Genomic DNA, 23,716 nt, shown 5'->3' with positions numbered 1-23,716 from the left:
CATGCTCTACTTATATTAACAATAATTGTTACGCAGCTAACGATGCATTCACACAGCTAACGTAAATTTCATTAAAATAATATATGTGTCGAATTATCTGTAAGCCAGGTAAGAAATAACTTGACGTGAGATCTGCACGTTCTTAAATTGTATCCCGATTTTCCGTTTCCCTCAGATTAAAACCGAGAAGCTGTCTCGCTCCCCGGTTCGAAAAGTCCCATCAAAGTTTAGCAGTGAATCCAGATCTCCTCTAAGTCCGACCAGTCAAGCTAGAACCACATTCGAAAGAGATATTTTGGAGTTCGAACAAGCGGCGCAAAGGATGCTCCGAAGAATGGACGTTATGTTAATGACCATCGGAGGAGTGACCCATGAAAAGGATCCAGCAAAGCGTCTCGAGGTTTGTGAAATGAGATCATTAAAAATTTTTGTCTTTGAAATAAACGATCAATTAATGTTTTTCATTGTAAAATCTGAATTTCGTCCAGGTTATCAAGGGAGAAGTTAGCTGCCTGGCACCAGACGCTGCAAGTTTGATAAGCAAGGGAGACGGTTTGGTCATGACTGTACATATGGCAGACCTGTCAAGAGCTGAAAAGATAAAAACGGAGCACCAGGATAAACTGAGGAGCAAATGGCATCAGGTAATGTCTGAGACAGAGGCGAGACGCACGCAGGCTCAGAAAGCCGAAGAATCTCTCAGGCAGTACAACGCTTTGATCGTGGAATTCAACGATTGGTTCAACGACGTTCCCCGAAAATTGGAACAAGCCAATAATTACGAAGGACAGCTTGAATTGTTTACCGAAGAGTTTGAGATTAAACAGGAACAGATACAAAAACTCAACGAACTGGGTAACGACCTTAAGAGATCGAACGTTGGGCATTCGGAAACTACTCGATACACCATAAACAGCAAGTGGCAAGAAATCAGTTCACAATTCAAGAGATTTAGCGGCAGCAAAGACAAGGATAAGCTTGTTGCTGAGAAAAAAGTGGAAATTGTAAGTACGATATGTTTAATTAATTCTATGTTTTCTAATTCATATTAAAAGACTCTACTCCAGTACACATTTCGCTTGGATTATTCACATTGCTAACGGTGTTTTATGTGCATTCGAAACAGGATACCGAGAGCATAAGTAAGCCTGATTTCGTGACGAAGACAAATAAGTTGCGAGAGGAGATATCGACTGTGTCAAGGTCGCTGAACTCGCCGCCACTTAATGGAAAAGACTACGAATCGTATATAAATCAAGAAGAATATTTGAACAAAATAAGAAATGCTTTAAGTATCTTGAAATCGAGTGTTGAAGAGGTGGAAAATTTAAGTTTCGACGTTGTGAGACGTTTGAGAAACGAACAAGCGGATCAGATTGTGCGTTTGGTTGAGAAACTTAAGGATGAATGGTCGAACGTTAATCAGAAATATTCAGTCAGGTACAATACTTGGTCGAGGTGTACGGAGAATTGGAAAAGTCTGCACAATACCTGTCGGACATTTTCCGACTGGTTGGACATGGCGGAGGATTTGCTTAACAAACTCAATGCTACCGGGCATTCAAAAGCTGCTAAAACTAAGGTTCCGGAACTGGAACAAGAGGTTTCTAAAAGACAGCACACCATCAATACTATCACGACATCCAGTAAAGAAATTATCAGTCGATCCTCTCCAGAGGAAGCAAGGGACCTGCAAATGATGGTTGAAAATCTTATAATTCGATGGCAAAATTTGTGCGCTGAATTGAAAACACGAAAGGAAAAGTATGTCGACAATCGTTTCATTTATTTTCATTAACCTTTTGCCTAGTGTTTGAATAGTAGAATTGATATCTTTAGCTGAAAGTAAGTTTATTTTATTATTTCTTGAACAATTCATGGGTTAAATTAGTTGGTCTCGTCTTGTCGTCGATTACTAAAAATTCACCTTCAACCTTTCGCGTTAATTTTTAATGGTACAAAATAGTGAGAGAACAGCCAGCAGCTTTCACATGTGGGGATTGTCAAAGTTTGTGGTAGGTATATGTGGGATGACAGTATTGGGCTATTTCAGTAGCGGCTTGTCTCTCTCGGAGTAATGATCGGTGTCTGGATAATATTAAACAAACATGTACAAGTCAGTGTTGTTAATTGTTGAAAGTTGAGAAATTATTGCAATTATTTCTTTCTTCCTTTCAGTTATTCACTTTTATTCATTATACTAAGATTATCCTTTTAATACCAAGCTAGTCTATCAATGATCCTGAAATGTGAATTTACTTTAAGGATTCTCTCAATGGAAAGAAAATCTGCGCCCTGCGATAAAAGTTTGGACGCCGTTCATCACGTAATCGATCAAGTGAATTCGCTCCTGGCTTCCTCGGCAAATCCATCGGATGACACGTCGCTGTCCATAAGGCTTTCGCTGATCAAGGTTAGTCGAATAACAGATTGTTATTTCTTCAACTTTTTTACAGAAAAGTTTCTACGAGTGCATTTACTTCTTTGCGTGTTTTGATTATCAGTACATTGATAAAAATTTCTAAGATTATTGCACGATTGAAAAACGGTAATAGTTGAAACAGATATGTTATTACATGACCGTGTCTAAAAGTACAAACAATACGTAACTATTAAACTTTTTAAAACCCTTTCGTTCAATCTTCTTGTTCCACTTGAACGAGTAATTGCGGGGGTTTATTGTAGCCTGATTAAAGCCGAGTTAAACTGGATTCTAATAATATCACTGCATTTCCTGACTCTCGTAGTCGGCTTGCCAAGACAGAAATAACTCCGTACTTGTATTTTTGTCCAGTTTAGGTTTACGTTTTGCCGCTCATTATGTTGCATACACCATGAATTTCGTTACACAATTTGTAATATCTTTGCCAACCGGTCAGTATGCGCAGGAAACCTCTGAAATGAGTAAAGCCGTCATTCTTATACGTTGTCTCTTCTCTTGCCAATGATATTTCTTTTCTAACGCTTACCACAATTGTACTCAATCTGATTTCTTCTCATTATCGATATGCCGCCTTTGATATCGTTAGTGATAACATGTTTATTTTTTTGCCTACTGTTTTTCTCTGCAAAACGTTGGCTACTTGTTAGAGAGGTAAATGGCACGTCTCTGTTTGAGGTCTATATATATATTTCTAGTATCATATGCATATGTATATGTGTATATAAAGAAAGCAGGGAATGTAGATGTTTCTCACTGCTGTGGGGTATCACTAAAAATAGACATTTTCCTACTGAGAATTTCTTATCCATTATATTTAAAATATTAATAGATTTCTCTCATAACGGTAGATAGACTGAAATTTATACACCGACCTGAACATTTACAGGATTGAGCAAGTTTTTATTACATCTAATAATAAGTAAGAAATTATTTGATTGATGTGTTAAATTTTTATTTTGTAAGTGTAATCGACCTTCTCTGTAACACTAGATTTAATAAGTATCTGTACAATTATGTACTTTTTGTCATGTTTTCAGGATTTGGTCATTGATATTTCTGAATTAAGACATATATTAATATAGTAATTTTGTAACTATACGAAAAAGATGTCATTTCTTTCAGGCAAGATCAGAGGAACTCGCTTCACGCCGGCGAGGAATGGAGGCTCTCGTCAACCAGCAAAATAATCCTCGAAACGAAGATGTTTACAGAAACATCATTTTTGATATGGACAAGGTATCGATGAATTTATTTCACTAATAATAATACAAAGTAAATTGGTTGTCTTTTGTTCAATTATACATCGTCAAGTCGTTTTGCATTAGTAAATAAATTTTTATTTTTGTCATAGGCGAGCTCGAGTCTTTCGGCTCACCGTGAATACGTTGAGAGCAAATTGACATCTTTGAAAAAGTACATGAACAGTTTAGACACAGTGATGGCGTGGGTGATGGAAACGCGAACTAGATTGAATATTTCTCGAGAACTTCCCCAACAAGAACGTACCAGAGTTATCGACAATATTATGGTAAGTAGAGATTCGTTAAGTGGTTTACAACGGATCGAAGTGTTCTCAATGTGCTTAGAAAATTTGACGCGAGTGTTTCTTATTACCAGATTCATAGATCTAGCTTTGTCTTTTTGATCTTCAGGTTAGCGTTGTCGATCGTGAAATGGAAGTTAAAGATGTTATAGAAAACTACACGAACTTGGAAAAGGAATGCGAATCAGCCAGGCAACCGATATCCGTCGAACTACAAGTGAGTTGCTCTTTTCTACCAGTCTGAGGGAAATCTTCTTCGATCTTACGATTATTACATAGGATTTTACCTACACGTGGACTTTTAATTACTGTTCACGATGAAACGCGTGATATTTAGTGCATAATTGTATCGACGAAAATATTCTTCAATTTTTTCAATTGTTTTATAGGAAAAATTGAAGAAGTTGCGCGAGGATTGGCAGTTTGTGAAGAATCGCGGGGAATCACCGGATCCAGAAGTTCTAACAACAGTATCTCCTGTTTCGGCCTATCGACAAAAAGGTAGGGAGTCAACATTTTCAAAATTCCTGCATTTCGATTACTTGTATACATGCGCATACCAATATGGTACATGCTGTTCTGTTGCATCGTTGTGTTTGGGTAAAAATAATTGAATGCGAAGTATTTTCACCCTCGAAATTATTCATAGACTTTATGAATAGCTTTGACTATTTATCGCGTTACACAGTGACGAGTTTCTTTATTTGCTTAGGTTTTGTACATCGCCTGATGGTATAAGGTCAATCTTAACATATATTATGTATGAAAATAATGCGCTCGATTTTTGCTGCGGCTGATATCTCGTGCTTTTACTTTATCAGACTTTACCTATCGGGGTTTCAAAAATTAATTGTGCATTGCGTTTGTTCAGGATTACTATTTGCCTATGACAAAGACGCTAAAGGGAACTCTGGTGGGTAACAAATTTAAGATTAGCTGACGGATTTGTAGAAGTCATAACTGAGCGTGAAAATTTTGGAATCTGATAACATCACTCTTACCTTCGGTGACACGAATCTGTCTAGTTTCAAATTTTGCTTCTACGACGGTGCAGTTTTTAGGCATCGATATTTTACAAGCAAATTTTGCTCTGAAATTGCAGTCATGGTTTACCAGCATTCTTTCGGAGAGTGGAGTTTTTGATAGCTTCGTTGATCTTTGGACTCTCAAGATATGATTATGTTTCTATGTGCGCTGTTCTATTGACGTATTTATCTTGTTGCTCGTGAATAACCCAACGTCTTGTACTTTTCCTTCGTGCAAATACGCCAACACCGCGTCGATGTATTTGAAAAATTAGATACAGATTTATAGGTTCGATTGCAGGGTTTTGATTTTGGTTATTGACGTCGTTTCGATGCCCAGCTACGCAACATTCACTCGGGTTTATAGATTCGTCGATTAAAAGTGTGGCTGCAGTCGCGCATCTCCCAATGAAGCAGCTTGATACATGCTTATCAAAATAAGCGTTCAGCTTGCTGGAAATTGATAAGTGAAATTTATAAAGTATTGCGAGCAGGTTTTGTGTAAAAGGTACAAATCGAAATCCAATCGAAAAATCATTGGCTGATCAGGCCGAACGTAAATATTTATAATATTTTCACTGATGCCTTCATATTTCAGTACTGGAGCTAAACAAAAATATGACGTTTTTCAAGTTTTGAGATGATAAAGTCGCGTCGAAGATGCGCACTTTCGAGACTTTTACGTAACGTACACATATCGTACCCTTTGACCCACTCTAGATAACAGCGATTATATAAAAATATAATGCGGGTAAAACCCCACATTATACTCGCAATATCATGCGAAAAGTTTTTCCAGAAGATTGTAGTAAATTGTGTGCAAATAAAATGTAAATTCGTCACACGGAGAGAAGAAATTTCATTCAATCACAAATAGTAAAAGTATTCTACGAGAAGCTATGTAAGTTTGTCAGTATTTAACATGGTCGTTGCCACAAATTCTATAACGCGTAGGTATAGGTATGCGGTGATCGGTACTTATAACATTGACCTAATAGGGAGAAAATTCCTTTACGTCAGATACGCAGACGGTATTTTTCCTCGCCATGAACCTCGACACGTGAAACTTCAACTTCGTCTTCACTCTTTTTTCGTTCCCTCTTACTCGTCGATTGGGATTTTTTTACATGAGAAGCAGTCGCTGCTCGGGGGTGTGTTACAACTATTGATCGACGATCCGAACTCGTTACGTTCGATTTTTGCGACAAGATCCGAGATCTCTGTATTTGAAACAGCGTTATCGGCGAATTGGTTTACCTGACAAAGAAAAGAGAAAATATCAAATCTTTGCCAAACTTCAATAATATCTTGGGATCGGATCGGATATGCGGGTTTTATTTTTCACTTGGCAATCGTTGTAATCATTGTTTGTTTACTGCGTCAAAAGTACATAAATCCTACGGTATATTTAAAATTTTCGCGATTAGGGTCAGCCTGGTTGTCGGTCACGTTGGCTTGACACTGTTCGTCGCAGGGTCCTATTCAGGAATTGGGAGCTCGCAGGCGTAATACGCAACCTCTGTCAGGCAATTGATAGATACTAGTGACCCGTTGCCAAGTCCTATCTGAACACATCCACGAGTCTTGTTAGGTTCACCAGGCATCCATCGTATGTTTCTTGCGGTCGATCCTATGAAACGGAAGAAACGATCGCTTATCTGACGTAAACTTCGCGGACTTTACGATTTTTAACAATCAGAACTTACCGTCACGAATACTGATCCACTCGCCGGATTTGTAATAAATGCCCACGTGTACTACGAAAAAACTGATCTCGATCAGTTTCGCGTAGATTTTTTGGTTATCGGCCACTGCCAAACTAGCACCCTCTCTCTCGCACAGTCCTTTCGCCTCCATCCAGGTTACTGCCTTCTCGTAGACCTTGTAAGCCACGCTTGAGTTGAGAATCGGGGCGTAGCCGTCCGGAAGAGATGCGATTGCCTTTTTTTTTGGGATTGACGGAGACGCGATTAACTGACACACTTGTTCCAGCGACATCGATGGAGAGAGAGAGAACGTTCCCTCTTGTCCGCTTATCGGCTTTTCGCATACGAAACCCACTCGAGCCGCGCAGTCTTCGTCGCCCAATCCTAGGTTGCACCCTTGGATCGTGCTGCAGTTTTGAATGCCGTTGGGTTGCGTTGGCGCCCACGGAACGTTGGGTACCGGCGCACCTGGGAACAGACACGATGTGATCGACGTTCGCGGAGTCTCAGGCTTGAGCTCATCGCGCTTGAAATTAGAGGATAGTCGTTGTATCGTTAAAAACTCACCGTTGTGCGCCTTGGTCCACGCGTCCGAAGGGCCTGATCTTCTTATGCCGACCCACAAGTGGCAGACGAATGGTTTTATGTCGCCTACGAAGCGAACTTTGTCATAGGTGTCGATTATAGCCAGACGAGCTCCGTCCTCGATGCACTTTTGCTCAGCTTCCTTCCAAGTTCTCTCCTCGGTGAAAACCTTGTAAGAAACTGTATTGTCTCTGTACGGGGTGTAGGATCTCGGCGCCTGATTGACTGAAAGTAACGTTCGTTCAATTTCGTTCAATGCCTTCTCTCGGCAATACGGGATCTTTTATCACCTATGAGCTTGAGGTCCGTTTCCGCTGAGCTCAAAACTCCAAAAACTGTCAAGACGCACGCAAGCTGCAGAAACAGCGACTGGAACTGTCCGATCATTTTCATACTGATGTCAGTCTTCGTCAAAACTAAACGTATCAATTGCGGCGTGTAGCTTCTGCGGACTTTATTTATACCCGTGATACGAACGATCAAACTCCCTCCTTCCTCCATAATTCGGCTAAATTTTGCTGAAGATACGACATTAATCAAAGCTTTGTATCAATATGCATTCGCGTCGTTAATTTCAATGTTACATTTTATCTAATCCGTTTTAACGGCCTCCTCTAAAGATATTCTGCTTTCAATATTGCATGGATACATAATCTTTGGTCTTGAAAGACGATAACGTTTCGTATTTTGCAACCGTATATAGTCATTATTGACACAAGAAAAATAAAATTACGAAGCAGGAAAAAATTGATTGCGCTCAGTGGATTTGAATGCCTGATCAGCCGGTAAATTAATTTCATATCGGATGGTCGCTTTCTGGGAAATATTTCGTTCTACCCGGCTGTTCCTTTCGCATATAAAAATGGACATGTAAGGATTTTATGGTTATACGCAGAATATGAATTACGAACGATGAAGATCTCGTCGGCAGAATTAAATTGTTTTATTTTCGTTTCAGGAGATATAAACAAGTATCCAATGCACGTATGCTTGAAACAGAGTTCTAAATAAACGAGCCAACTACCGCGTATCCCTTCGGCCGGTACAAGTTTGTTGTTTATTCCGACATCTGGTTCCGTTTGTGAGATAGTATACCATGTATCTTGAGATCCCGCATTTTTCGGCCATTGGAAATTCACGCATTGATGTGCAAACTGACTAACTACTGATACCACCGATACAGTGCCACTGTCTTATCAGGAAATACAGCTCAACGTTGCCCTTCATTCGGTTCCAACTACTTCATCCAGCTCGTCGCAACTTCAATCAGTCGTATCTGATGCTTGGATTCACCGGCGACTTTTCGCAGACGAATCCCTTTCGCTGGCTGCAGTCCTCGTTGCTCAATCCCCGGTTGCACCCTCGGACGGTGAGGCAGTTGAACGGGCCCGAAGGTTTCGTCGGTGCCCAAGGAACGTTGTTCATCGAGGCGCCTGGCGGAGGGAGTTGCGAATTAATTAGTCAGGAATCGCGAATCCTCGGATTCGGTCATCGGGCACTTACCTTCGTCCGCCGTTATCCAAGGATGCTGCGGATCCGATCGCGACACTCCGACCCAGACGTAGGCGTTGAACGGCTTCATTCCGCCGATGACTCGAACCTTCTCGTAGCTGTCGATTATCGCCAGGCGAGCTTCTTCGCCTCTGCAAACTTGCACAGCTTCGTGCCAGGTCCGCGGTTCGTTGTGAACCTTGTAAGCGACGGTGTTGCCCATGGACATGGTGTAGCCTTGCGCGGTGAACCTGGCTTCAAGTGACACGCGCCTTTAATTTCATTCACTCTGGCAGACCTTTCGCAACTTTTTCGAAATCAACGGTATTCGCTTACATATTTGATCGAGCACAGCTTCGGTGGGGCACAAAACTCCCAGAACTGTGACGAGGCATAGCCACTTTAACGGTAGAGTCATTTTCGAAGTGCTGCCAGTCTTCATTGGCATATCGTACTAACTATGCTCTGCTGTTTGCTCTCCTTTATAGCATCCGATCCGTCAGATACTTCTTTTCAATTCATCACATGTGGCCTTTGCTCTCGTTTTTCTTTCAAGAATCTTACGATAAATCAACTTCCGACACGAGTAAATTCAGCGCGTAGAGGAGAGCTTGCATTGCGCACAAGTTGATAACATATTGCAGATTGAAGTGATCGGTAATCGTTCTTGACTTTGACCCACGTTTCCGTGTCGATTGACTTGTGAATGTGCCAATGTGCGTTTCACGATCTCGTTCCACCACGCTTTTTACTTATCCATTCAATCTCACTGAATAGATCACCAATTGTCAAGTGAACTCCGTCGAATTCGCATCGGACAAAGTCTTCTTTCCAAATCCTCTCTAGCCTCTCTAGCCTATTCTTAATGGATGCTTCCTCATATTTCCTGTTTGTGTTTCACGCACCCTTTGCATTCTAGTGTCGTTTACAATTTATATATTTTTTTTCACACCACTTGCCTCCTCCCTATCTTTATAATTATTTCGTCGTAGTTAGAACAAAGTGAAGACTACCATAGCAAGGAGTCTTTGTTTGACAGCAAAAAAAGTTTTCATTTCGTTGCTTTTAATTTACATTACGAATGATTCACTGCCTAATAACAAGGCTGAGCATTGATCGGCGTAATGACGGTTTCACCGCGTGAAATTTAATCCTCCATAAAAAATAATCGTAAAGTAAAACGAGAAAGTAGAGGACGGCGTAGGCTGTGTAGAGTCGGAAAATGAATTCCGAGTTGAGACCGTAATCTTCGAGCTCTGGTTTCAGCTTCTCCATTTTCGATTTTAATAACACTCGGCAGGCTCTGAAATGACGAAAAAAAAACAAAACAGTAACAAACTGTGAAAAGCTCGCGAAACATCACGCGTAATAATTCAACGTATTTCGTCTCGCTGCAGGTTTTATTCCGCGTTTGTATCTTCTTAGATATCACAGGTGTGCAAAAAAATATTTTATATCAGCTGCATAAGATGTTTTTGGTAAATATCGTGTTTTCCAAAAATTACTTCCATTTCCCCTCCGTCACGTACAGTATTTTTGCAAAATACGTAGTGTTTGCATAAAGAAAAGATAACAATAATGAAAAAACCACCATTTCATTACAATTAACTAAACAAATATCTCTTATAAAATTGAACAAAAAATTTCTTCATCAAATTCACTTAGCATTCCGTGTTCATTCTTTTTGCTTATGAAACCTTTTCTGCTTCTCTTTGATTCATCTCCGAACACGCTTCCGCTTTTATATCCTCTTTCCCTGTTTGTATTTATTCTCGAGTCTCACTCTGATACACATTAAATGAAAGTAAGAAATTACTTTTCCATGGGACTTTTGTAATTCATATTTCGAGTCAAGCTGGAATTTTACTCTAAATAAAACTACGAACAGTACTCTTAGAAAAGAAAACCTGACGCGATGGAATTCTTTGAATATTTTTCCCGTTATCAGTGATTAAAAAATTTATAAGAAACAGTGTATAAAAAAAAAAAAAAAATCGTGCAGTTTTTTGGTTTCAGACCTGTGTTACCGGTTAAAAATTTTGACAGTTGAATTATTTTTACTACCTTTCGGATCTTCACAATTATTCCGGCCCACTGTGGCAGTCAAAATAGATTTTGAACAGCGTTTAAAGAACGATTTTTCCCATTCGCTTCTCATCAGCTAGGCGAATGAATGCCAGATATTTTCAATGCATTTACTTCCGGGTGTGTTTTTTCAGAATCTCCGTCTGTCCTCGCCTGCAGGCTTCTTTGTTGTGGTATCGCATTGGCCTTAAAGCAAGGGGGTGGAAAATCATAATTCATCATTTATAACGAAGCTCTGCCTCCGTCTCTCCGTTTCTCCTTTTCACTCACTCACTCTCTCACTCACTCTCTCTCTCTTCTTTTTCTCAAAGGGTTTATTCATCCACGTCCGTTCTATAGTTCATTCAAACCCCCGTGAACCTTTCAACGATCCAAAGAACTTTAAGAATAAACGACGTCATTAACGTCACTCTGAATTCTTAAAACGAATCTGTATTCAGTTCACAACGTAACCCTCGCGGTTTTCTCACTTGTTTGTGCATTTTCAACAAATCGAATATTTGTAATCTCCAAAACTTACGGATCGCATCTATTCCCGTAAAATTCTAGATCACTATTTTTAAAACTTCCGTCACTATTATCCGTTTTAACAAAATCCATCCAATCAATTTGTCTTTCGAAACGTATTTTTTTGACTCAAGTTTGTATACAGTTTATGACATAATATATATAAATCTGTCTCCGTGGAGAAAAAAAAAAAACAAAAAACCTCTCACGTCTGGACGATTTTTCTCTGCTGTTTGCAAAAAAATAAAAAATAAACAAAAATCGTTACTCACCACTTGATCAGAGGCGAACAAGCTGATTCGTTATCCAAAGTTCTGTGCTTTGTGGTAAAATTGAAATAAAATTAAAAGCAGTCGCTTTTCGTCATAGAAAAAATTTTTGGCCTACAATTTCAATCGTCCGAACGTGTGAACGAATAAAATCCAAGCGTCTCGACATCGCCTCTACGATCAGGCTCGACAAAATTTCCTCACTTGATGTAAGCGTTTGAATCCAATTAACGGGTCTTTTTATTATTTAAAATTGCGAATTTCTCAATTTCTCAACGACTAAAACCAATTGGTACAGAGTTAGACGCTAAAAATTCATTTTTTTTTTTTTTTTGCCAATTTTATAATTAAGCGTCGAAACAGATAGAATGAAAAAAAGGTGAATAATTGGTAGACTTCTTACCTTATTTCGAATAATCGGAGGGTGGCTGGTAGTCTGCCAATTACAGGCTCTGCCGGGTCAACTGTTTTCGAGGATATATCGTCCGGCTGCAATGTACGGGCGGCGAGAGGGTGGCAACGGGGTTTACGGCTCTGATATGTAATTCAGGATTCAGGGGCCGGTGACCAATTGGCTCGCCGGTCCGAAACGCCCCATTAGAAGAGAACGAGGGGAGAACGTTGCTCGCTGATGCTGCTGCTGATGCAACGGAGCGTTGTTAGTCGGAATAGATTTTCTACATCGATTATAACTACGTCGCGAGAATTTTCGACGATTTAATATTTTACGCCGGGGGCTTTTGGTCGAGACGTCGCGAGGCGAGAGGTTTTCGGAAATCTTGTCTGGGTTTACTCGAGATGAGGAAAACGTGTCGAGGTGAGAAATCGAGAAATCGCGTCTCGATTTTAGGTAACTTTAATTTGAAGATTCTTTTTGTAAAGATACTTCGGGTGTCTAATGTTTGTTTGATTAAAATACTGTGTGATTGATATTTTTACTCACCTTAGGACGGAAAAGCTAATAATAAAATACATATTCAAAGTTTTATAGGAAGATACTCGAAAGTATAATTCAGTTGATTTTGTTAGGCATGTGTGCAAGCAATTAAAACTTGGATTGAAACAAGACTGAATTATGAATAATAAATTTTGATGATTATTAATAACCGTAATTTTATTTTTCATTTACTCGACAGTTTTATTATTATTTTTGAAAAAAGTTGAAGAATTTCTCGATAATTCGAGAATTCTCGAGTCTCGAGAAGTAAAAAGAAGTCGAGAAAGGCGAGAGAAAGAAAAAAATGTCGCGGGAGTAGAAATATTGGTCAATTTAGAGCGAGGAGAATTCGACCGGTTTTATACCTTGAATCGGGTTAAAGCTGCGCCCAATTTACGCGGCTGCAAAAACGCTTTTTAACGATCCTATCACGTGACGCGAGCCTATTAATTTAACCCGGAAAAACAATATACGCACGCACAAGTTTGGTTATTACTTTGCGGACGTTATTATATTTTAATACCGTCAAAAAGTCGGTACGCACTTAATTACGTCGTTCTCTAGCTTTTTACATCAATTTTCTCAAATTGCGTGCGTCGACGTATACTGAAAATTTTCTTTCATTTTTAGTAAATATTGGAAAATATCTTAAAATTATAACGCAAATGTATTTAATGTACCGCTGCAAACGTAGTTGAAGCCGAAGTTTTTGCAAAATGAAGATATTGTTAGTTATATTCATGAAGTTGAATCATTTGTAGTAACTGAATAATTTAATTCATGTGTAGATTTGAAGTTGTTAAAATTCTAAGATTATTCAGACTTGGAAAGTTTTGCTTTACAGACATTTATCTCATACTTGAATCTTCTGACCATTTTCACCCGAATCAGTTAATTTTGCGAGGAAACTGATGGAAAAACTTGAAAAATCTGTAATTGAATAACTCGAGTAAATCTTGGACATAAATTACCTACGTGAAAATAAAAAGACACTGGCACGGTAATGATTGATGGTCGGAAAATCCAAAACCATAAAACAAATCGAAATATCCTCCCAAACACTACGATTGTGATCAGGGATTTTCTCTGTTATGGTTCGTCGATTATCGCCTCTGAAAAAACAGGTCGATGTAATCCAATACCGTGAGAAAAGAAAGGGTGGAAAACGAATCGACGGAGTTGAAAAAGGGTAACGGATCAATCGTAGAGCGATCACGAGCCTCGGGACGACTGGCAGATTGCTAGTTCTCTCCTCTCGACGATTTGTGCGTTATATCTTTTGTCGAATCAGGTGAAGAGAGCCGCAAACAATGTCAGGGTGTCTGACTGTCAGGGAAATCTGAAAAGCCGGGAAATTTCAGGGAATTTGATTTGTCATTGACGCTAGACTTCCTGATAATACATCGATTCCCTTTAATCGTGATGAATTGGCACGGCGGTTCTTTTTCAACCCTCCTCAGGAATCGGGAAACTGATCTTTCCCGAGTCCTGACGTACCTATATCGCTGCAGTAATTCCTAACCGTTCTTCCACCCCCCATTTCCCGGGCTCAGTAGCGATCCGTCAGAAATCCATGGCGCGTTGCGTGTTTTCTATGCTCGTAAAAATCTATCGCGATTAACTTTTTCTACACTTTGTAATCCTTGACTCGACTTGAATCTTGAGATACGACGATGTAACAGCTACGAGAAACGATCGCCGTTGGCTTGCGGACGATAAAAGTATCGGCACAATAGTAAATTGGATTCGTTATTATACGTGATCGGATCCTCCTTTACCTCGGTTTGTGAATTTTCTTTTTTCTCCTTCTCTTATCCCCCTGTATTCTTCTCATCCCGTGAACGCGGGCGCGTCTGCATTCCGATGTTCAGAAATTGGGGAATTCGGAGCATGGAGTTCGGGAGAGTTTCTCCCCTTTACCGAGGGAACAATGGACAAGATTAATTGACGAGGAAACTACCGGCGGGCTTCGTTGTCTGTAACGGGACGGAGGGCAAGGACTGTGTGAAAAGCTTTACTCGTTTGCATAAGTCGTCTTGTAATAACGTCGGGACCATCCGCTGACAAAAGATCAACTCGTCACTCAGATATTAATTATCGAATATCGATTCGTGATTTGTTGGCGGCTGGCCTCAAACACGGTGTCTAGTGGTCCTGGAAGTATCCTTGAATTTTGCTTCTCCTTCAAAAGTCCGGTCAACTATTCCTTGAATTTTTCTTGTCTTTTGGAAGTATTCTACTTTTAATGTCCTTGAAGAACCTGAAAATGTCCTGGAAAGGTCGTTGAATTTGTGACGGATTTTTTTATTGGACACCGTTTGACAAAACCCGGGAATTTTTATTGAGCTGCAACATTGGTGCCGTTTGAGATTATGACACACATTGACACGCAAGAAAAAAGGGTTGGGAAAAAAACTTGAGCAATAAAGGAAAACTTGAAATTGCTGAAGAACTTGGAGTAAACGTCGAAACCGCTAGAAATCCTTGTGCAACTTCGCGGATAGTTAAAACTTTAACGTTGGCAGAAAGAAACGGAGAGGGCGAGAAAGTGGAGGTCGAGCTCGGTTCAGTCCACTTCCGGTTATTTTAACGCTCGGTTTTATCCGGTAGAATAAACTCGAAGGAGGTTTAAATCTGCCAAGTTGCAGGAATTCCACAGCTGCAGAGGGTGTGGAGTGAAAATATACGATCTGCAGCTACAGATATTGTAAGGCGGAAAGTCACGGAGTCGAGTTTTTATAAATTTACCGGTGAAAAATTTCGCTTCAAGAATTTCAACCTCCAAGCCATCCCAACGAAAAAGCACACTACGAAACTCGTTCAAATCATTTTTGACCGTGGAGGGACGAAATTAATCCATTTATTATGGTTGATTACCAGTTCCACGAAACGTCACCTGGAAGTCGAACCAATGATTTCAATTCATTACGAATCATTCCTGTTGATTTCTGATTTATCGTGTAATTTTCTAGATAGAATCATGAGTCACTGGAAATTATACAAAATGATTGAAAATCATTGTGTAACATGATGATTGCCAGTGATTCGAAAGAATATTCAAGGAGCCATTTCAGTTCCATTGATGTACAAAATGATGGGGGGGGATCACTGTTTTGCAAGTTTACAGTGACTTTGAAGTAGTAAAGTTTTCAAAATAACATGAAATTCAGTTTTTGTTGCGTAGACAAATAATCGTAGCTCCTCTTATAAATCTTTTACTTGTTAACACGTTTTATTTTTTTTAAATCGTATTTTTGCGATGTCTCGGAGGGAAGAAAGAGGAAATCGAGTAGCGGAAACTGAAAGTTATATTCGTAGTTCGATGTATCGATCTAGGATGATGAGTCGAAATTAAAAAGCGAGAAATGTCGACTTCCTTTAAGCATTATTGCTCGGAAACATTTTACCAAAATGTTACCTGCTGTTGTAATTAACCGCACTTCGAACATTGCATTACCTAACTACGAAATAACGATTTTATCCTTCACGTAAATCATTACACACAACGTTACTCAACCACAGTTCCATTCAAATCCATGCCGATGATTTCCTCGAACGAATGACACCTCGGAAGGTTATTTGGCGGGAACACTCGTCCGAGTTGGGCGATTCGGGGCTGCTCTAAGGGGTGGTTTAGGAGAGAGCGTCACCCCCTTAGGGATCCGGAGTCTGGGAAACGGGCGCGTCGCGGTGACATTGACCGCGAGGAGGGCGTCGGGCGAACGACGACGACGACGACGGCCGGCGTCGACGGAGACGCGTGGAATCCGCGCTTGCGCTCGTCTCGTATACGCGGGATCGCCCTGCAGCCACGGGGGTTGCTAGTTCACCCCCGGACGAGAGCGGGGAAAGACGAGCCGGCGTTCGAAACCCAGGAGTTTTTTCACACTGGCGTGAATAAATTCGGCGCGAAATTTACAACCGAGTTGTTTTTTTTTGTCCTCCGGTTCGCAATCGGGGATCCTTGATTTCTGCCCGTTGGTTCGTCGTTCAGGTCGACGGAATTCCGACTCCACGGACGTCTTGTTCGGTTGGTTGGTTGGTTGTTGCTGTTTCTACTGTTCCTACTGTGCTGTGTTTTTGCTCGGTGTCTGTTGTTGTTGTTGTTGTTGTTGGTGGTGGTGGTAGTGGTGACGACGGTGGTGGTGGTGTTTTCCGATTCTGGACCGTTATGATCTTGGCATGGAATATACTATAATGTGAGTTGAATCGGCTACACATTCATTCTTGATTCAGTTCAAGTACGATCGAGACTGTAAAATTCACCTGTAGCACAGCTTGACGAGTACTCGGGTACCGGTTTGTCAATCGATTACTGTGGTCGAATACTCGATTATTACCTGAAGCTATATTCTTGTTTTGGTCTGTTCTAATTGACTCTCGTTTCGCCCGGGGGTTAAACAAATTGTTTCTTTTAAATCGATCGTTGGAAGGGAACAAAGAGGGACTTGTTCTTGTTCTTCTTCTTCTTTTCCTTCCGAAGCATTAAAGGTCGTCACAGTGAACGTCGATACTTGCGTCGTTGACAACACGTGGGAAAAGTTGCACTTTTAAAACGAATGTTTGTTAAGAAGATATGCAGGATTGTGATTTTGTCATCCTCTAACGCTGGATGTAAATTATTGACGATACGAGGATGAAAACAAGAGAAAAGAAAATTCCGTTTGGTTACGAACACCGAATCTCGCGGGGATCAAAGTACTCTGACATGTTTAAATACAAGGATCGTTATTCCTCTCTCATCTCTTTACAATTTTCATCTTGGGTATAAAATTTAAATATTTATTAAACTTGAATCGATCGTTTATCCGTCGGGCGATTAAACGAGGAAGGGCTTTCGTCTTGGATGAAGATTTTAATGATCGTTTCGGAGACAGGCCGATAGACATGAACGTACCTACCGGGCTTCTGCATCCTCGGCAAACGCCCATTTGTATGCAGAGGCTTAGCCTTCGATTAGCCCGCTTTGTCAGACAGAGAGATAGCAGTTAATCTCTGGGCTAGATTTCCACAGATCGTCGAGTTGTTTCTACCGAGTTGAATAATAGTGGAAGGGATTGTTATTTTCATTCGTAAAAAACACCGTCATATTCACATAATTTTATTTTACACATCAGTTGATATTCGCTGATATTACTGATCGTTAGGGAGTCATTTAAATAATAACTCGCAGTTCTGAATACTTATAATGAACAAGTTTCAAGTTTCAATGTCCGTATCAACAATGGATGGAAGGATGGGATGCATTTAGATTTTACTCCTTGGGTCCAAGTTCAAATTCACAAACTAAATTGTATTGCTCTGTGCATTCAGATGCGTACAAACCGTCGGTCGTTAACCTTGCACATTTTTGGGACGATTCGTCAACATATGAATCCTCACCCCATGGTAACCGGACTGCTGGTGAACCTAACGTGTTCATTAATTTCATCAGAGATCCATGCTTGACTCAAGAATTATACTGATAATAGGTCATTCCGAGATAGCTAGTTATACTTGACAAATGAGAAAGAGAAAAGGTCTTCATTACCGACTGAAACGTTTTGCAAACTCAGACAACTGACACGCCAGCTGCAAAGGCAAAATTGCTATCGCATTTGTCATTTTTTCACTTCACCGGAACGCGCAATGATATTTCGTTGTTGATATCGTTCTCTTCACTACTGCGGACAAGTGATGTTTTGCTTCGAATTTATACACATAATCACGCTAATCCCTCCAACCGATTGTATTTCTTATCCCAAGCGATACCCTGTAGGTGACCCTCGAACTCGTTCACATTGAACATCGTATCACAGTTTGAAAGTATGCATTGATACGTACACACTTGATACATAAATTGTATGATTGTATCGCGTATCCTCATCTCGACGTTTAATGGCAAAATTGAAGACAAACTTGTCGATATTTGTACAATCAGCTGAACTCACTTGCACGATGAAGACTAATGTAAAAAAATTTTAAACTCACACGGTACGAATGAGTAAGACAACGAGTGAGTCGTCTGATATTTATTTCACTGGATTATAAATCTTACATCGAGTAGCTCTATTCATTCTTGTATCTGGTTGAAAATTAAACGCAGTCCTCATTCCTTGAATATTGGAACTTCACAGATGAAAGGATGTACCTCGTTGCATCTCGTGGCGTACAGTCCACTTCCATCGGCCCATAGAGTAACACATTTTCGTGTAGCATCACTGTCTGGCGAGTCGGATCTCCACGGTATCGCTACCGCGGTTAAACCTGTCGAAAAATGAAATGTTATTCGAGTTACCGATCATCGACTGAAGAGCTTTAGGTACTCGCTCACTGTCTAAGAGAAAATTGATCGCTACTTTGAACGAGGATAAAGCCAAGGTAGTGTGCAAATCGAACGTTGCTGAGATTTCTAGTCGCGTGAAGTTGGTAACGTTGCTTTAACGACGCGTGTTTAGGCAAAATCGTTACCTCGCACCTTTAGCAATGAAAAGCCAATTGTCCTTGAAAGTCATTCTAAAATTGAGCAATAATGATTTTTACCCCCGACGTTTCGTCACGTTAACGTTATTAACTTCAGCCACATAGATTTTAATTCTAGTCATCGTCTTACCAGTTTTCATCTCGGTCCATTCGGTGCTGTCGAAAATTCTGTGAAATCCAACGTACGGATTCGCGCTGGTTTCTTTCAATCCCGTCGCGACCTCCACTTTCCGGAACGAATCCAATACAGCCAAGTATCCTCCGTCAGCGATGCAAATTTTTTGGGCCTTATCCCAGAGGAGCTTATTCTTGTAGACTTTGTAGGCAACTCCGATATCCGGGAAGACCGCGTAGCCATCAGGCAGCTCAGTGGCGACCTTCGGTACCAACGACCGATCTAAGACTGATCAATCAACGTGACTTCTTATACCGTCATCGATTCCCATTTACTACCGTCAATAAACTCTCCGGCTAGTTGAATTTCAAATATTCTCACCCAAGCTGACATTGGCTGCGGTGAAGTTGTCGGCATCTATCAGCTGACAAACGAGATGCAAGGGCAGCACGGCCAGCGGACTGTACATGCTGAGAGTTTGTTCGTCACTTGAAGTAAACCAACCAATCGAGTCTCCGGCACTGTTTAAAGTCTGAAAGACGTCTTGGCTCTGTTTAACTTGAGTACTGGCGACAGCTACTTCAGCTGTGTCTGGACTTTATCGGAAGCCATAACTTCTGCGATGACCTGACCCGGCCGAAGCTGTGCCGAGTTTGACGTACCTAATTGATAAAGAAACGACGAACGAAATGGGAGGGGGAATAAATAAACTGAACGATTAGCTGGAACAGTTATTTATTGGAATATGTGCCACAGTATGATCGATGGTGGTTCACCCTAAGCTTGTCACGCGCTTCGTGTTCACCGTTATTTCGGTCTGTCGCAACGATTCGACGTTCTCTTCTCTCCGGAGAACCTCCAGCTTGCGCTTGTGTCCTTTGAACAAGGAAATCTCGCAAATTGAGGGCAACTCCTGACTGCAGTTCGATGGACTCAATCCGCTTCCGTCGAACCACAAAACCGTGCATCCTCCGGCTCCTGAATTCATGTTTGCCTCTGGTTTCCAGGGTACGAAAGCGACGGGCTCACCTGCGGGTATAGAAATTAGGGAAAGTTGATCGTTTTTGAACGAGGACTGTGGAGGGTAGGGGGTTAAGGTGGACCATCTCCGTGTACGGAAAGTGTCCTTAAATGAAAGGGATGAATTAAGATGACGCTGCTGCAGCTAATGTTCCACAAACCACCAATCAGATTGAACCCGATCGAACCCTGTTTGCTAAGCTCCAATCAGACCTGAAATGTTATTCAACCCCTGACAGGCAAACCTCCAAACCTACCTCTCGTGGCAATGAGTGTAAAATATACCCAGTGGAAATCAATTTCAAATATCTAGACTTGTAACAAAGTTAGCAAGATTTTTTTTCTTTTACTTGTTTCTTTTTAAGTAAAGTTCAAACAATTCTACGTAAAATGGTTGTATTACGAAAGTAGTTGCGTCGAACCAATCAAACAAAAATGAACTTTGATGGGTTCAATCCTCATTGCCTGTCAGTGGTCAATGCTTTTCGGTGGACATTCTTCGAGTCGAACAGTCATATGAGACAGTGCTCGTTGCCTCTATCCTCCATAGCGAGGACGTTGCAGCTTTTATCTCACCGCTTTTCACGCTCATCCATTCCATGTTGTTGAACAATCTGTGAAGGCCCACGTGGGTGTTTATGCTCTTCTCCTTCAGGCTTGCGGCGTATCCGACCTTGTCGAAGGAGTCGATCACAGCCAGATCACCACCCACCGCGATGCACTGTTTCCGGGCTGCGTTCCAGGTCATTTTATTGGCGTAGTATTTGTAGGCGACTCCGACGTCTTCGAAAGCTGTGTAACCCTCCGGCAACGTGGTTGTCTCGTTCAGTACTATGGGGTGAAATCGAGATCTTGTTCGTAACAGTTTATTTACCACGCGTTTCGTTACACGTACGTCCAATAGTATCACATCGATACCATGAGTATCATGAGAATCACGTCTGAATATCACAAGTGAATGATAAAATTCACAAAATCAACACAAAACGTCAACGCATCGTAAATTTCAACATGTATTATTCCAAGATTATATATTTCAACGCGCATTATTTTCAGCGTTAAAATTTTTTTAAATCAACACACGATGTCGGCACATCATAACTTTCAACACATATTATTTCAAAATTGTATATTTCCACGCACTTTATTATCGATGTTAAAAATTTTCAAAAATTTCCAAAATCAACACACAATGTCGACAAATGGAAATCAAAAATTTCAACAGGCCGTAATGTCAACATGTCACAGTGTTGATTTGGAAAAATTAGAATTTCTGCAATATGTGATTTAAATTCTATACTGAGGTATCAAGTCTAAATATCAAAAGTAAATGGTAAAATTTGCAAAATTTGCAAAATTGAACAGAAAATGCGCGTTGATTCGTGTATATGTTGACGACTCGACTTGTGTTGAGATAAATTACGTTGAATGTGTGACGTGTTGAATTCGTCACGTGTTATTTAGACACGTAAACGATATCGTGAATATCTTCAAAGTATTCCTACCGACGGAAATGCTGTCTAAGGTTGAATTCCCTCCTCCGATAAGTTGGCAGGCCAGCTGCAGAGGCAGCGTCACTAAAAGCCCTCCAGACATTCTTTCCCTTTAACTTTCCGAGGAACAAACGTCAACTCACGACGAGCTTTAGACTTCGTTTAAGCTACAGTCTGCACTTATACACTCGGAGTTTACAAAACTCGAGATGATAACCATTGAACCGATTAACTTGATATCTCGAGATGACCCGACCCTGCGTTTCTTCTCATCACACGGACGCATGCGCGCTGCCGATGATTAAATACTATTTTAATTACGCATCGTTAGTTCGATTTAATTAACCAGTATTGCGCCGCAGCAAACGAGTTATTAGGATTCGATCTAATCCCTACGATTTTTATGGTTTGTTTGATACGATGCGATATTTTGAATATAATATTATTACTTAGCCTTTTAGGTAATTATAACTGTCAGTGGTTAAAGCTTTTCAATGATTCGTTGGGTTCTTTTACATCCAAAAGCTCGTAGTTTGCTGCTTGTATACGCTCAATGTCGTGTCTCTTGTCTTTTTTTATGTTTCCAATTTTTTATCTTTTAATTCGGCTGTATCTATATCATGTTTATATTATTCTTTAATTGTGCTTCTTGTTATTCTTTATCTTTATTTTATTTCAGTTATATTGTATTGTATTTACGTTATATACGACGATATTATGATTACAGTTAATTCACGATTCTTTGTTTCTTTGTAAAAGGATTAAATCCCGTGTAATAAATATTACGGCTATCCAATAAAACAACTACTCGCTTTCACTCGACAGAAAAGTAACGAATAATTTTCGTAACAAATAATTTGAATAATTTAAACGAGGCTGAAGCTGATAACGTTAACGGAAAAAACATCATTATCGTGAAATTTCTAAACGACTATTCGTGGAGTTGATTTTTCGAAATATATGAATATATTTTCTTTACCGTGGTCTATCAAATTTCAGACAATCCTAAAGGTGCGAAATAACGTCGTTTCCCAAAGATGCAGCGTTGCTGTATCCTCGCTAAATTTATCCTCATTAATTCAAACCGCCAATCGGAAATCCAAGCGTTTTCATAGGATTTGATCGAAAATCCGCGACGCAGACAATGCTCGTCGGCATTCCGTAGCCTCCCCGAATCATCCCCGGCGGGCTTTTCCGACTCATCCCTCTCCACCGATCCATAATTTAAACGCACGTCTGTTCGTGAACGGCGGTAAATTTTCCCGATTTTTTTTCGAACGCTTATGATAAGGTGGGCGGGGGTACGCACGAATCATATTAATCAGTATTCGACTTTGTCTATTTTCAACGAATCTTATCACCTCTCTTATTCAACGGTACGTGCCCCAATGTATTCTGGTCTTTAAGCTGCTGCGCGATTTTGAACTAGTTTTTGTCACGAGGCTGAGATCAGTAATTTTACCGTATCGAAGTATTGAAACAAAAATAACTCAAGAATTTGACTTTACAAAATGAAAATCTTATTCACGCTTTATCAACTGAATTTCCGAAATTTCGCGCAACCCTCCAAAGTTGCAAAACAACGATTTTTTTTTCTAAAGATACATGCATCATTGCAACAACGTTACGAAACGTTCAGCCTGATTTTCCGCCCACATTTATACCCCTCCAAATGGCGGTACCGTCTGCAAAATCTGTGGAAAATAAAAGGGACACGAAACGGGCGGTTCGAGCTTTGCCAATAACTAGTCTCGGCGTGTTGTGTGCAGCTTGCGCCGGCTGTTGTATGCAGGCAATATATCTCTTGAAAGATAAAAATAACGCCCGGCTGAACGTCCATTTGTATTTCATCCGTAATACGTTGTCCGACTTCCATTCCATTTGCAAATTACTCTTCGGTTGAGAAGCTTTCTTTTCGTGCTTTTTTTTTTCTTTTTTGTATTTATTTATTTTTTCCACTTACCTCCAAAGCTTCCGCAGTATATCGCCATTCGAATATCAGGCGTGCGTGTTTTTCACGCATTCGTTTTTTCGC

General features: G+C 40.3%; 3 protein-coding genes across 14 annotated transcripts in view; 1 reads left to right on the top strand and 2 right to left on the bottom strand.

Annotated features, from left to right (window-relative positions):
* Positions 1–23,716, top strand: part of LOC124309536 (dystrophin, isoforms A/C/F/G/H-like) — a 306,902-nt gene that overhangs the window by 39,659 nt on the left and 243,527 nt on the right. For all 10 annotated transcript variants that reach the window (XM_046773231.1, XM_046773233.1, XM_046773232.1 and 7 more), the window contains 8 exons: positions 176–400; positions 489–1,004; positions 1,127–1,764; positions 2,266–2,413; positions 3,566–3,679; positions 3,795–3,971; positions 4,096–4,203; positions 4,376–4,487. In XM_046773231.1, coding sequence (XP_046629187.1) covers positions 176–400; positions 489–1,004; positions 1,127–1,764; positions 2,266–2,413; positions 3,566–3,679; positions 3,795–3,971; positions 4,096–4,203; positions 4,376–4,487 — 2,038 coding nt within the window. The remainder of the gene's footprint in view (positions 1–175; positions 401–488; positions 1,005–1,126; positions 1,765–2,265; positions 2,414–3,565; positions 3,680–3,794; positions 3,972–4,095; positions 4,204–4,375; positions 4,488–23,716) is intronic.
* Positions 5,442–9,265, bottom strand: LOC124309551 (CD209 antigen-like protein E). Of its 2 annotated transcripts, XM_046773261.1 has the most exons (4): positions 7,593–7,818; positions 7,285–7,527; positions 6,718–7,185; positions 5,442–5,464 (listed from the first exon to the last, which is right to left on the bottom strand). In XM_046773261.1, the coding sequence occupies exons 1-4, from the start codon at positions 7,801–7,803 to the stop codon at positions 5,457–5,459; spliced, it is 930 nt and encodes a 309-aa protein (XP_046629217.1). In that variant the 5' UTR covers positions 7,804–7,818; the 3' UTR covers positions 5,442–5,456. The 2 variants fall into 2 exon arrangements, with proteins under 2 accessions (XP_046629217.1, XP_046629218.1); XM_046773262.1 differs by lacking the exons at positions 5,442–5,464; positions 6,718–7,185; positions 7,285–7,527; positions 7,593–7,818 and adding exons at positions 8,224–8,735; positions 8,806–9,057; positions 9,133–9,265.
* LOC124309554 (uncharacterized) lies at positions 18,566–21,855 on the bottom strand. Of its 2 annotated transcripts, none has more exons than XM_046773268.1 (5): positions 21,694–21,855; positions 20,765–21,019; positions 19,550–20,197; positions 19,184–19,473; positions 18,566–18,837 (listed from the first exon to the last, which is right to left on the bottom strand). In XM_046773268.1, exons 1-3 carry the CDS (start codon positions 21,782–21,784, stop codon positions 19,941–19,943), a joined length of 603 nt encoding a protein of 200 aa, XP_046629224.1. In that variant the 5' UTR covers positions 21,785–21,855; the 3' UTR covers positions 18,566–18,837; positions 19,184–19,473; positions 19,550–19,940. The 2 variants fall into 2 exon arrangements, with proteins under 2 accessions (XP_046629224.1, XP_046629223.1); XM_046773267.1 differs by having other exon boundaries at positions 19,184–19,456.

Source organism: Neodiprion virginianus, chromosome 7 (genome assembly GCF_021901495.1).
Source record: "Neodiprion virginianus isolate iyNeoVirg1 chromosome 7, iyNeoVirg1.1, whole genome shotgun sequence".
NCBI classification, from domain to species: domain Eukaryota; kingdom Metazoa; phylum Arthropoda; class Insecta; order Hymenoptera; family Diprionidae; genus Neodiprion; species Neodiprion virginianus.
This window is presented reverse-complemented; position numbering and strand designations above follow the sequence as displayed.